The 14,084-nt window shown below is 42.0% G+C and overlaps 1 protein-coding gene across 9 annotated transcripts in view; it reads left to right on the top strand.

Moving 5' to 3' along the window:
• Positions 1-14,084, top strand: part of NPHP4 (nephrocystin 4) — a 141,709-nt gene that overhangs the window by 73,141 nt on the left and 54,484 nt on the right. For all 9 annotated transcript variants that reach the window (XM_036826308.1, XM_036826316.1, XM_036826344.1 and 6 more), the window contains one exon: positions 7,699-7,837. In XM_036826308.1, coding sequence (XP_036682203.1) covers positions 7,699-7,837 — 139 coding nt within the window. The remainder of the gene's footprint in view (positions 1-7,698; positions 7,838-14,084) is intronic.

Genomic DNA, 14,084 nt, shown 5'->3' with positions numbered 1-14,084 from the left:
TATATATACGTACATTTTTTCATATTCTTTCCCATTATGGTTTATCACAGGATATTGAATATAGTTCCCTGTGCTGTACAGTAGGACCTTGTTGTTTATCCATTCTAAATACACCGGTTTGCATCTGCTAATCCAAAACTCCCCCCCCAACCCCCTCCCCCTTGGCAACCACCAGTCTATTTTCTATGTCCCTGATTCTGTTTCTGTTTCATAGATAGGTTCATTTGCATCATATTTTGGATTCCACATATAAGTGATATCGTACGGTACTTGTCTTTCTCTTTCTGACTTACTTTGCTTAGTATGATAATCTCTAGGTCCATCCATGTTGCTGTAAAAGGCATTATTTTGTTCTTTTCTATGGCTGAGTAGTATTCCATTGTATATATGTACCACATCTTCTTTATCCATTCATCTGTCCATGGACAGTTTGCTTCCATGTCTTGGCTATTGTGAATAGTGCTGCTGTGAACATTGGGGTGGATGTGTCTTTTTGAATTTTGAGTTAGAGTTTTCTCCAGATATATGCCCAGGAGTGGGATTGCTGGATCATGTGGTAATTTTATTTTTAGTTTTCTGAGGAACCTCTCTACTGTTTTCCGCAGTGGCTGCACCAACTTACATTCCCACCAACAGTGTAGGAGGGTTCCCTTAATAAAAAGGCCCCCTTGAAACGTTTGGTGCACTGGGGGCTGTGTCTCGTGTGCACAAGGCTGGGGTGGGAGCCGGGCGGTGGGCACTGCCCTGGCTGGTCTTTGTGGCTTGTCACTTACACCCACTGGACCTCAACTCTCTCCAGCTGTGTCTGGAGGGGAGGGACCACAGCAGGACTTAAAAAAAAAATCCATTTTGAAATGAAGCTTTCTCTGATCCCCAGTATAGAAAGCAAATAAAAGTGGGGCAGGGCCAGTGGAAGCGTGTGTGTGTGGGTCTTATCCCCTGGCCTCCACTGGCCCGTTGGCGGCCTTGCGGGGTGGGGGGCAGAGACCTGGGGGCCACAGACACCGTGTGACACCACTGCTCTGGCTGATGTCCCAGGTCCTTCCTGACACTACTGATGGGTTGTGACAGCGTTTTTGCCTGGGTGTGTTGTTTGATTCTTCTGCTGACATTCCTGAAATACACCCGTCCTGTCTCAGCAGCACAAACAGGAGGCTTTTAGGACTCAGTTGTCTAATTTTTCTTAGGTAAAGGACCAGACCTGTTATATCAGTATGTCATCCGTGTGCTGAGTCTAGTGACAAACACTGTTTTCCGTGTTATTATTTGTGGTTTGGATTATGCTTTGGGAGCCTGAATAAGGGAGCAGCTGATTGTGCAGCTTTTCTTATTATAAGCAATGTCCCTCATTATGGGTCCACATTTTGCTGCATTCCCACGTGGTCTGGTTTGAGCCCTTATCATAAAATTGCCATTAGAAATCCTGAAGCCATTGCCATTTTCTCATTCTCATTCTCCCTCTCTCTCTGTGTATGTATGTATGTAAATAAATCCTTATTCTGTTTAATTTTAGCCTTCTCATGCCACTACATCTCCTTCGCTTTTTAAGTGTGTAAACTATATTGGAGCGTAAGTGTTGTGAAGGTCTGACTCTCTTAAGGACACAAATATATTAAATACCATCATTTTTCACAAGGAATATCACTTCTAATCAGGGCTCCTCAACCTCAGCGCTATTAGCGTTTGGGGCCAGGTAACTCTTTGCTGTGGGTCTGTCCCGGGTGCTGGAAGGTGTCGAGCCGCGTCCCTGGCCTCTTCCCACTAGATGCCACTAGCATTCCCCCAGTGATGACAGCCGGAGTGTCTGCAGACATAGCTGAGTGTGTTCTTCTGGGGGCACAGTCGCCCGCAGTTGAGGACCACTACTCTAAACAGATGTAATTCGCTAAAATAATAAACTACCACTGGTCACAAACTTGATTCACTCTCCTGCTCTCTAAAAGTGCCGCTCTGCTTCGTCCTGTATTTCTCATCTCATGTAGCGGTGCCAGCATCTACCCAGTCAGAGGGGTGGAAACCTAGGGTAAGCCTGGTCTCTGCCTGTGCACCCGTCAGATCTTTATCTTATTTGTTCATTCAGTGACTTTTTATTGAGCACCTGTATCTGCTCCGGGAAAAATATCTCTAATCCCATGGAACTTACAGTTGAGTAGGAGTGGCAGATGTTAAAGAAAAAAAATACATGCTATAAACATCCTATAATTTTTTACTAAGTAAATTTTGCGGTTTATGTTATTATGATTATTTACTGTGAAGGTAAATAGTATATTATGATTATGTTTTCCTTCTTAAACAACTCCTGTATTCTTTCCTTGAGCAAATAATTGTCTTTAAAAAAATTAATATCTCCAGAGGCAGCCGCTTTCAATTCTTAGCTGTGACGTATGGTATTTACTTTGTTTTCTAAATATTATGCTTCTACTGTTATTTCTTAGTATATCAATTTTAGAAATTGTATATTGTCTTACAGTAATGATAGATGGGAACTTTAGCTCTTTTATACACTCCTGCACTTAAAAAACAACCCCACTCTGTGCCCCCACTGCTTGGCCTTGCATTCAGATACTGCTGCCAGAGGTGTGCAGCACAGTGGGGTCTGGCCAGAGGATTGGAAGGGGAGCCCCAGGAAACTGGAAAGAACTAGGGGGATCTGGAGAGGGACGAGCTTGGAAAGTACCCCATAAAGTTGTTTAAGAAATGCTGAGCTAACCCCCAGCTTCACGTGCCTGAATCTGACCCTAAACAGCATATCGCAGACTTTGAGAACTGGACTGTGGATGGAGTTGCCCACTGGGTGGACCACATGCAGGAGAGGCCTGAGTATCACTGCACAGGCTTTGAAAATGGAACTGGTGTTGAAACCACCACCCACAGGAGGCTGGTTGGAAACTGGGGCTTGAACCCAACTGGGTGGATTCCTGACTAAACAAAAATATCAACGTTCTCCATAGGATTTAAACGAGACTCAGAATCTTATAATGTGATATTCAGAATGTCCATGATACAATCTAAACTTAATTGACAAAGAACCAGGAAAATCTCAACTCGTAAGGGAAAGACATTCAGCAGACAGCAATACTGAGGTGACACAAATGTTGGAATTATCAGACAAAGCCTTTAAAGCAGGCATTATAAAAATGCTCCAGTAAATTGGAGCAAACACTTTTGAAACAAAGGGAAAGATAGAAAGTCTCAGCAAAGAGATGGAAGATAAAGAAGAAGCAAATGGAAATTTTAGAACTGAAAAATAAAATTGCCAAAGTAAAGTATTCGCTAGGTGGACTCAATAGCAGAATGGAGGTGACAGAAGAAAAAGACAGTGAACTTGAAGGTAAATCAATAGAATTTATCCAGTCTGAACCACAGAGAGAAAAGTGATTGGAAGACAGTGGACGAAGCCTCAGGGACGTGTGGGGCAGGACCACAAAGGCTGACACCTGTGTCATCAGAGTCCCAGTAGAAGAGAAAGGGTTCTGTGCAGAAAAAACATTTGAAGACACAGTGGCTGAAAACTCCTCTAATTTGGCAAAAGACTTAAACCTACAGATTGAAGAGGTTCAGTGAACCCAGAGATAAATGCAAAGAAATCCACAACCAGACACATCATAATCAAACTGCTAAAAAATAAAGACAAAGTCTTGAAAACAGCCATAGAAAAGTGATGCATTACTTACACAGAGACAATAACTTGAATATCTGTGGGTTCCTTAGCAGAAATCATGAGGGCCAGAAGGAAATGGAGCAACATTTTAAAAGCAGTAACAGAAAGACCCCAGAACTCAGCATTCTATTCCAGCAAAAGTCCTGTAGGAATGAAGGTGAAATAAAGACATTCTCAGATGAACTAAAACTAAGAGAATTCATTGGCAGGAGACATGCTCTAAGAGAATTGCTAAAGGAATTTCTTCAGACAGAAGAGAAATGATACCAGATGAAAACTTGGTACATCAGGAATGAAGGAAGAACATCAAAAATGATAACTATAATATAGTATTCTCCTCCTTTTGAGTTCTTTAAAATATGTTTGATGGTTGAAGCAAAAAGTATAGCAGTGTCTGATAGGATTTTTAAGGTATGTAGGTATAATAGGTAAGACAGCTATAATACAAAGGGGGCGGGTAAAGAGACCTGTAGGGTGATAAGGTTTCTACATTCCACTTGCGGTAATAAAATACAGATTTTGAGTAGATTGTGAAAAGTTAAATATTTACATTGTAAACCCCAGAGCAGTCACTAAAAATAAGATACAAAGAGACAGTGAGAAACCCAATAGATAGATAAAATGGAATAATTCAAAATAAGGCAAGAAAAGGGAAACAGGAATGAAAAACAGAGGGAACAAATCGTAATAAAATGATAGTTCTGAATCCAGGCACACCAATAATTACATGACATATAAATAGTCTGAACACACCAACGTCAAGACGGAAGTTGTCAGGTGGCATAAAAACTCAAGGTCCAACTGTATGCTGTTGACCAGGAACTCACTTCAAATACAGTGATGTAGTAGGTCAAAAGTAAGAGGATGGAAAACCGTTCTGTGCAAACACTATTCAAAAGATAACTGGAGTAGCTATATTAATACCAGACAAAGTAGACTTTGGAGCAAAAGAAATTGCTAGAAATTAAGAGGGATATTACATATCATAAAAGAGTCAATTCACCAAGAAGACATACAATACTAAAAGTGTGTGCATCTAACATAGAGCTTCAAAATGCAAAAAACTAATAGCGCAGAAAGAAGAAATAGAAAAATTAACAGTTGTAGTTGGAGATTTCAACACTCCTCTTGGAGTAAACTATAAACCTGTAGATAGAAAATCACCAACATATAGAACTGAACAATATCATTAAGCATCTGGATCTAAATGACCTTTATGGAATGCTCCACCCAACAACAGCAGGATACACATTCTTTTCAAGTGCACATGGAACATTCACCAAGATAGACCATATCCTGGATCATAAAACAAGCTTTAACTTTAAAAGAACTGAAATTACACAAGGTATATGCTGCGATCATAATGGAATTAAACTAGAAACCAATAACAAAGATAACATAAAAAATTAGAAACACTTGGAAATTGATACACTTCTAAATCCATAAGTCAGAGAGGAAGCCTCAAGAAAATATAGAAGATATTTTGAACTGAACAAAAATGAAAATACAACATATCAGAATTTGTAGGGTGCAGCTAAAGTGTGCTTACATGGAAACTTATAGCGTTAAGTGCTTATATAATAACAGAGAAAAGGCTCAAATCAATAATCTAATCTTCCACTTTTAGAAACTAGAAAAAGAAGAGGACAATAAACCTAAAGCAAGGCAGAAGAAAGTCAGTAATAAAGATAAGAGCAGAAACTAATAAAACTGAAAACAGAAAAACAGTAGAGGAAAAACTAGAGAAAGCCAGTGAAATAAAAAACTAATTCTTTGAAAAGCTCAATAAAATTGACAAACCTTTAACAAGACTGAAAGAGTAAAGAAAAGAGAGGACACAAATTACTAATAATAGGAATGAAAGAAGGGATACCACTACAGACCACACAGGTATGAAAAGGATATTAGGGGAATACTGTGAACAACTCTATGCCCATAAGCTTGAAAATTTAGATGAGATGGATCAGTTTGTCTTAAACAACAAACTATCAAAACTTACCCAAGATGAACTAGATAATCTGAGTAGTCCTATAACTTTATAGAAAATGAGTTCATGGTTAAAAAACTTTTGAAAAAGAACTATCCAGGCCTATTCACTGTAAATTGTCCTAAACATTTTTTCCTTTGAGGAAAAATAACACCAATTTTATACATTCTCTTCCAGAAAGTAGAATAGATAGGAGCAATTCCCAGTTCATGTAACAAGGCCTGCATTACTCTGATATCAAAACCAGAAAAAGGCAGTACAAGAAAAGAAAACTATGGATACATAAGCCTCATGAACTTAGATGCAAAATACTCAACAAAATATTAGCAAATTGGATCCAACAATATGGAAAAAGAATAATACACCATGACCAAGTTGGGGGTTATCTCAGGAATGCAAGGCTATTTTCTATTTGAAAGTCAAAAATATGTAATTCACCAGAGTCACAGCCTAAAGAAGGAAAAACGTATGGTCATAACAATTGATGCAGAAGAGGCATTTGACAAAATTCAACGTCCGTTTACAACAAAAACTGAGCAAATGGGAATAAAGAGGAACTTCCTCAGTTTGATAAGAGTGTCTACAAAAATCCTTTAGTTAGCATCACACTTAATGGTGAAAGATTGAATTCTTTTCCCCGTAGATCAGGAGCAAGTGAAGGATGCCCACACATAGTATTCAACATCTTATTCAACATTGTACTGGAAGTTCTAGCCAGTGCAATAAAGCAAGAAAACAAAATTTAAAAACCATACAGATTGGAAAGGAAGGAACAAATCTTATTTGCAGACAACATGATTTTCTGTGCGGAAAATCTCAAGGGATTTACCAAAAGCTCCTAGAATATACAAGTTTAGGGAGATTTCAGGATACTACAGGAGGTCAAGATAGAAAAATCAATCACATGTCTTTACACTAACGACAGCTGGAAAGCAAAATCTAAAAAACAGCATTATTTACAAAGGCTGAGTCAAAGAAGACCTAAATAAATGGAGAGACATCTTTATGGATTGGAAGACTGTTTCAACATAGTAAAGATATAAATTCTGCCCAAATTGACCTATAGGTCTAATGCAATTTCAATCAAAGTCCTTACATGATTTTTTTGTATATATAGACAAGCTGATTCTAAAGTTTATACAGAAAAGCAAGGGAATTAGAAAGAGTCAAAACAATTTTGAAAAGAACGATAAAGCTGGAGGATTCATACTACGCAATTTCAAGACTTTCATTAAAGCTACGGTAATCACGATAAAGTGCTGTTGGTAAAGGCATTGACACATAGATGAATGGAACAGAATAGAGTCCAGAAGCAAGTCACAGTTTAGCAGTTTCCTGTAAAATTAAATATACACATACCATATGACCCAGCAATCCTACTCGTAGAGAAGTGAACCTTATGGGAATGAAAACTTATGTCACACAGAAGTATGTATACCAGTGTTCCTAGCAGCTCTATTTATAACCACTCAAGCTGGAAACAGCCCGAATGTTCCTAAATGGGTGAATGGATAAGTACACTGGGGTGCATCATACAATAGAAAACTGCTCGGCAACAAAAAGGAACGGGCTGTGGGTACACACTTTGGCCCGGGAGAGTCTCATCAGTATCGCAGGGAGTGAAAGAAGGCAGTCTCAAAGGTTGCATAGCATGTGATCCCATTTATATGACAGAAGAGAGGGGTAGATTGCGGGGTTGGGTGTTGGCAGGACGGTGTACAAGGAGGCAGTGAGGGAATGTTTTGGGTGGTGGGGCTGTTCTGTACCCTGACTGTGGTGGTGGTTACATGTGTTAAAACTCAAAGAACTATACACCAAAAGGGAAACAGTCAGCATAACATAGGTTAATTAAAAAATGCATTCGAAACTGGAGCAGGAATGTTGTGATTTCTGCTTGGTGAGGGTGTTCTTGTGATGGTGGTCTACTGGGGTTCTGATTCTCATTGGTCGTCTTAGGTCCGGGCGAATTGTTCCTGGTTGAGTTGTTCTAACTGAAGGGTGCTGATGAAGGGAGCGTGGCCGTCACCGCTCTTGTTGTGGTCGATTGTAGGTGAAGCAGGTGGAGTCGGGGACAGTCCAGTTCCAGTACTCACTGAGCCCTGAAGGACACCCGGACACACCCGTGGAGCACGCCATTCGCCCCAAGGCAGAGCAGCGGCCTTCCAGGAAGCCACCCACCTCCCCTTCAAGTAAGTGTGTGTAGAGAGCTGAGTCTTCCAGCTCATGGCACAGCTCCATCTGTGCCCAGTACAGCAACATTTATCAGATACTTACTGCAGATTGCTTTAATTTGAATCAGTTGGTTGAGTTTTTGCTGAATACAGAGGTGTAGAACTGGGCAGTGATGAAGCGTGGCCCAGCGCTTTGTGCTTCAGCCACGAGTCAGCTCTCTTGCTTGCAGCTCCCTCACCGAGGGCCTGGGGAGGTCTGTTGGTGACCCTTAAAGGGACACATCATGTGGGTGCCCTGCAGATACAGGGCTCAAGAATCAGAGGCTGGCTGAAAGCCAAGGACTGCCAGCTTTATTTTGCACTGTTAATGTAGCCATGAGTTTGCTGTTTTTAAAAAGTGCTTTCTACTCCCTTGGAGCACAGTCTGAGAGTGGGGAGGCCGTGACCTCAGGGCGTGGCTTTAAGAAAGGGATCGAGGGCTGTCAGCAGAGTGGTGTCCTTCCTGTGGGTGGTGGCGTCCGCACGTGTGGCCACGGCCGTCAGTGTTGCATTGGCTACACCAGCACCCTCTGCTGAGGCTGGTGCCTTGTGTTCAGGGCCTCTTAGTTTATTCCCAAGGACAGGCAGCTAGTGTCCTGGGGGGGAAGCCCACCTGTGGCGGGAAGAGGAGGAGGTTAGGAGGAGAGTTGAAAGAGCATTGAGCCCTTGGCTCTCGGCTTCTAGGGATCTCACTGGCTGAAAGAATGTTCTAGATCATGGGCAGTTAGACTCTTAGAAAGTCAGAAAGGTAGGGAATGAACAAAAGTGTAAGCTGTAGAGGGGAGCTTAGTGTCCAACCATCCTCCATCCAGATGGATTTCCTCTGATGGGCACTGCTGGGCGTCCATGGAGGGCTGGGCAGTGTCTCTTGGGCAGCAGGTCCTGGGTGCTGGTGCAAAGGCACCAGTGAGTCTGTCATTTGGGAGTGGTTTTTTATGAGTTGAGATTCTAGTTTTTGGAAACTGGTCTTGTTGAATTTACTGGTTTATTTTAAAAATATTTATTTGGTTGTGCTGGGTCTTAGTTGCGGCAGGTGGGCTCCTTAGTTGCGGCTCTCGGGCTCCTTAGTTGTGGCATGAGAACTTTTAGTTGCGGCATGCGTGTGGGATCTAGTTCCCTGACCAGGGATCGATCCCAGGCCCCCTGCATTGGGAGCACGGAGTCTTAACCACTGGACCACTAGGGAAGTCCCGGTCTTGCTGAATTTAATCTTACAGTTGGTGGAAGCAGCACACTTGTTTCTCTGGCCTAGAACTTGATGTGCTGGCCTCCATCTTTGTGACCTTCCAGGATTTTCCGAGATATTTAAAAATATTCAGGTACCAAAACTTAATAGTTGATTGCTTTGGGACAAAGCACATTATTAAGTATTTTCCTTCTTCCCCGAAAGGCAGTACATGTGATGGTTTTAATTGTTTTGTTCTTTGTAGTTTTGAATATTGTACTTACCAGACTGTTCTCAGGATTGCTGTTTACCACCAGTGTGTACATTAATAATCTCATCTTATATAAGTGGTACTGGAATGTATAGTACCACTTATACTTGAGGAATTGCCAGAATATCTGCTAGAATCCCTTGCAGTGGTGGGTGGTAGGCATGTGTTTTCCATCAGAGTCAGTTTAGAATAAATTTCCAATTTTATCTGATAAAGTTGAATGCATTGACAGCATAGAATATATAGTTAAAAATATTAAACAGAGTCAAATTTATTTCTAACCTGTTCCCTTCTTTAAATCTAGTATCTTCCCTTCTTTGACATATGTTCGTAGTTACGTTCTAAAAATAAAACAAGTACCAACCTCTAAGAAATATAAGTATGAAAGAAAGATAGTATCCTAGATTATAAAAATATGTATATTTTGTGATTTTTTGATTAAGTAACTCAAAAGGACAGTAGTGAAATGTAATAAACCCAGTTTAAAATAATACAGTTTACCCTGGTCCTTAGAAATGTCTGAATAGATCATTTTCTTAGAGAAGAAACCCATACAGCTGTCGTTAAGGGAAGAATATAATTACCTTTTCTGGAAAGGAAATTTCCGGTGTTGAATTTTGATGTAGTTATAGCACTGGAAACAGCATCTAGTCTAATCTAATTGTCAACCAGGATGGGATGACCCTGTTGGCTTCTCCGGCCTGACCTACTGTCAGTGTGGCTGTGGGCTTTGGGTTTGCTCTCCCAGCTGCCCTGTCTGTTCTCATGAGGGCCTTGGAGGAGATTTAAAGCCTAGTCTGCCGCTGCCTCTGTTTCCCAGAATTGTCCTTTAACTGAGTTTTTGCTTGGGGTTCACGGAACTTCTTGGATCTCTGGGTTTTTTAAATCACAGTTGGAACAATTTTGATCATTCCTTCTTCTGTCCTCCTCTCTCTTCTCCCTCAGGGCCCCCAATTACGCATGTATCAGGCAGCAAGCCTCACTTCTATTTGTGGTCTTTTCTCTCTGTGTCCCGTCCTAGATCATTGCTATTGCTGCACCTTCAGGGTCACTCATCTTTTCTTCTGCAGTGTCTGATCTGCCATGAATCCCATCCAGTGTAGCTTTCATCACAGATACTGTAGTTTTCATCTCCAGAAGTTCTCTCAGGGTCTTTTTCTGTCCTCCATGTTCAGTGTTTCCTGTTGCTTCTTGAACATGGGAAATACCTGTACAACCACTGACAAGCTTATGCTTTAGTCTTCCTCTCCAAAGGAGGCAGAGGTAGGTAGACCTCTTAGACCTGCCCAGCAGTTAATGTTCCAGTATTTTATCCTATTTGAAATGACCCAGATAGTGACCCAGATAGTGAGTGAATTCTGATTTTAACTTGGTTTAGTTTCAAGTTACCAAACTCTGGAGATAATGTTACAAAGTTTGTCCCTACTTTAATATCTTTGTTTGCCAATTCTAATATCTTGGTCAGTTCTGGATTAGTTTTGATTGATTGATTTTTGTCCTAATTTGGGTTGTATTTTCCTGCTTCTTTATATTCATAATTTTTTTTACTGAATACCAGATATTGTGAGTTTTCTCCTTTTGGGGACTGAATATTTTTGTAGTTGATAAATACTCTTGAGCTTTGGAAACGGTTTGGTCATTTTGGGTCTTGCCCTTAAGATTTGTTAGATGGGACCAGATCAGCATTTAGTTTAGGGCTAATTATTCCTCACTAGGTGACAAGACCCCTTCTGTTACTCTGCCTGATGTCCCTGAATTGTGAGGTTTACCAGTCTGTGAGAACGGCTTCTTTCTGGCCTCGGGTGAGCCCTGGGTACTGGTCCTTCTAATTTTTCGGGTGGTTCTTTGCCCATCGTTGGGTAGTTTCCTCATCAGTGATCTACTAAATCCTAGAGGGGCCCTCTTAAGTGGCTGGAGCTCCTTCTCTGTGCACCCCTCCTGTCTGTGTTCAGCCCTGCAAACTCCAGCTTCCTTGGCCTCCTTGGACTCTCAGCTTGGTCTTCAGATCAGGGCCCCACTGTGCACTTTCTGGGTTCCCCCTCCTTGCCCTGCAGTCTGCAGAATCACTCAACACTGTGATGTGAGGACAATTGGAGGGTTTACTTCTTTTGTTTCCAGTTCCTCAAGATCCTTTCCTGCCTGAATTCCAATGTCTTAAAGACTGTTGTTTTATATATTCTGTTAAAAAATTGTTTCAGATGGGAGGGAAAATCTGGTCAGAAGTAGAAGGCTTTGCCTGCTGTTAATGGTTTCTAGGCTACTGAAATCATCCACCCCAGGGCTGATCGTCCAGTGGTTTTGAAAGTTTTCCTGGCTGCTTCGTGCTGCGTGTGATTCACTAAACATGTCGTCGTTTCTTGACTTTGAGTCTTGGCTCATGCCCTGAGCCTAGAAAGCATCTCCCTTGTGTACTGTGTTTATTTTCTTTTAAGATATATTCTTTTTTTTTTTTTAACATCTTTATTGGAGTATAATTGCTTTACAATGGTGTGTTAGTTTCTGCTTTATAACAAAGTCAATCAGTTATACATATACATATGTTCCCATATCTCTTCCCTCTTGCGTCTCCCTCCTTCCCACCCTCCCTATCCCACCCCTCTAGGTGGTCACAAAGCACCGAGCTGATCTCCCTGTGCTATGCGGCTGCTTCCCACTAGCTATCTATTTTACATTTGGTAGTGTATAGATATATTCTTTTTGTTAAATTAAAAAATTACATATTCAAGAATAGCCAAGGCAGTTTTGAAGAAGAGAGGCTTCCCCTTTCTTGACTTGCAAGCTTAACGGCAAAATTATAGTAACTAGCACAGTATGATGTTGGTACAGACATAGATCAACAGATAACGAGACAAAATAAAAAGCGTGATGTATGACAAATTACAGATAAGGAGCATATTACTTTCCTACTGTTGTTATAACAAGTTATCATAAGCTTAGTTGCTTAAAATAGCATGAAGTTAGTAACATCCGGTTCTGGAGATCAGCAGTCCAAAGGTCTCACAGGCTGAAGTCGAGGTCTCTGGGCTGCACCCCTGTGGAGGGCGTGGGAGAGGATCTGCCTCGTCACCTTTGCCGGCTCCCAGGGCCCAGCGGCACCTTTGGCCCCGTCCTCCATCTTCAGAGGCAGATTCAGAAAAGCATTTCCACGTCTCTCTTTGACCCTGATTAATCACTCCTGCCTCTCTTTCACTCATAAGGACTGTTGTGGTTACACTGGGCCCCCTCCACCATCCAGGATGATCTCCGTGTCTCCAGGCCAGCTGATTAGCAACCTTAATTCCATCTGCCACCTTGGTTCCCTTGGTGGCGTTAACGCAGCGTATTCACAGGTTGTGGGGATTAGGACGTGGGCACTTGGTGGGGCGGTGGGCAGCATTATTCTGTCTGCCACAAGAGTAAGGGCGGACCAGTCAGTTAACAGCACTGGGCTGGCTGTCCAGGTGGAAAATGGAAAATCAGATCCCAGTTTCGTGTTGTGTACACAAATTCTGGATGGATTACAAAACAGAACTGTAGCAATTTTAGAATCAGAAGATTAGGAAGAAGAAAGATGATAGAAAGAGCTGTTGCGAATCAATAAGGAATGGTCCATAACAGGACAGAAAAATGGGCAAGGGATGTGAGGAGAGAATTCACAGAGGAGAAACCAGAATAACCAATCAACGTATGCAAAAGTGCTCAGTTTCACTAGCAATCAGAGAAATGCAAATTAAAATGAGAAACCACTTCATGCCCCTCGTGTTGGAAAAACCTGGCCGGCTAAATAGCATGTAGGTTGAGGAGGATTTGGGAAGCGAGGAATTCCCACCACACAGGGAGGAATGCAGGATGTACGACCACTTTGAAGAGCAATTTTGTAGTATTTAGTTAATACCCTACAGCTGGGAAGTGCCATTTCTAGATGCCCACTGCAGAGAGGAACTAGTTCATATGACACGGGGCCTGTGTTTAGTGGCTGAAGCGTGGGAACGACCTGCCTGCGCCCCAGTCGGGGGATGGCTGAACGAGCTGATTTATTTGGACCGTGGGTGCTATATAGCAGTGAAAATGCCAAGATAGGGCTCTGCATATCATTATGGGTGAACCTTCACAGCAGTGTGCTGAGTGAAAAAGGCAGGTTCTGAAAGGAAATGGACAGCACGGCAGCATGTAAGTGGCTTTGAAATCAATTGCGTGTTGTTTGTGAATCCAGACTTGCCAACTGGGTGATCTTAGACCAGTTGCTTAATGTGTCTGTCCCTCAGTTTCCTCAGCTGTAAAATGGATGGATTAAAGGCCTACATATGAAAAGCAAAACTCGAGGAGTCTTAGAAAAAAATTTGGAGAATATTTTTATGACCTTGAGGTTAGGAAGGCTTCCTTAAACAAGATAGACAAAGCACAAACCAAAAAGAGAAGATTGAGAAACGTGACAATGTTAACATGTAAAGCTTTTCTGTGAGAGAAGACTCCATAAACAAAAGACAAACCTCAGGACTGGACTTCCCTGGTGGCGCAGTGGTTAAGAATCCGCCTGCCAGTGCAGGGGACACGGGTTCGAGCCCTGGTCCGGGAAGATCCCACATGCCGCAGAGCAACTAAGCCCGTGCGCCACAACTACTGAGCCCACGCACCACAACTGCCAAAGCTCGCGTGACTAGAGCCCGAGCTCCGCAACAAGAGAAGCCACCGCAATGAGAAGCCCGTGCACCACAACGAAGAGTAGCCCCCGCTCGCCGCAACTAGAGAAAAGCCCGCGTGCAGCAACAAAGACCCAACGCAGCCAAGAATAAATAAATAAACAAATAAAA

The sequence above is a fragment of the Balaenoptera musculus genome, chromosome 1, assembly GCF_009873245.2.
Source record: "Balaenoptera musculus isolate JJ_BM4_2016_0621 chromosome 1, mBalMus1.pri.v3, whole genome shotgun sequence".
Classification (NCBI taxonomy): Eukaryota; Metazoa; Chordata; class Mammalia; order Artiodactyla; family Balaenopteridae; genus Balaenoptera; species Balaenoptera musculus.
This window is presented reverse-complemented; position numbering and strand designations above follow the sequence as displayed.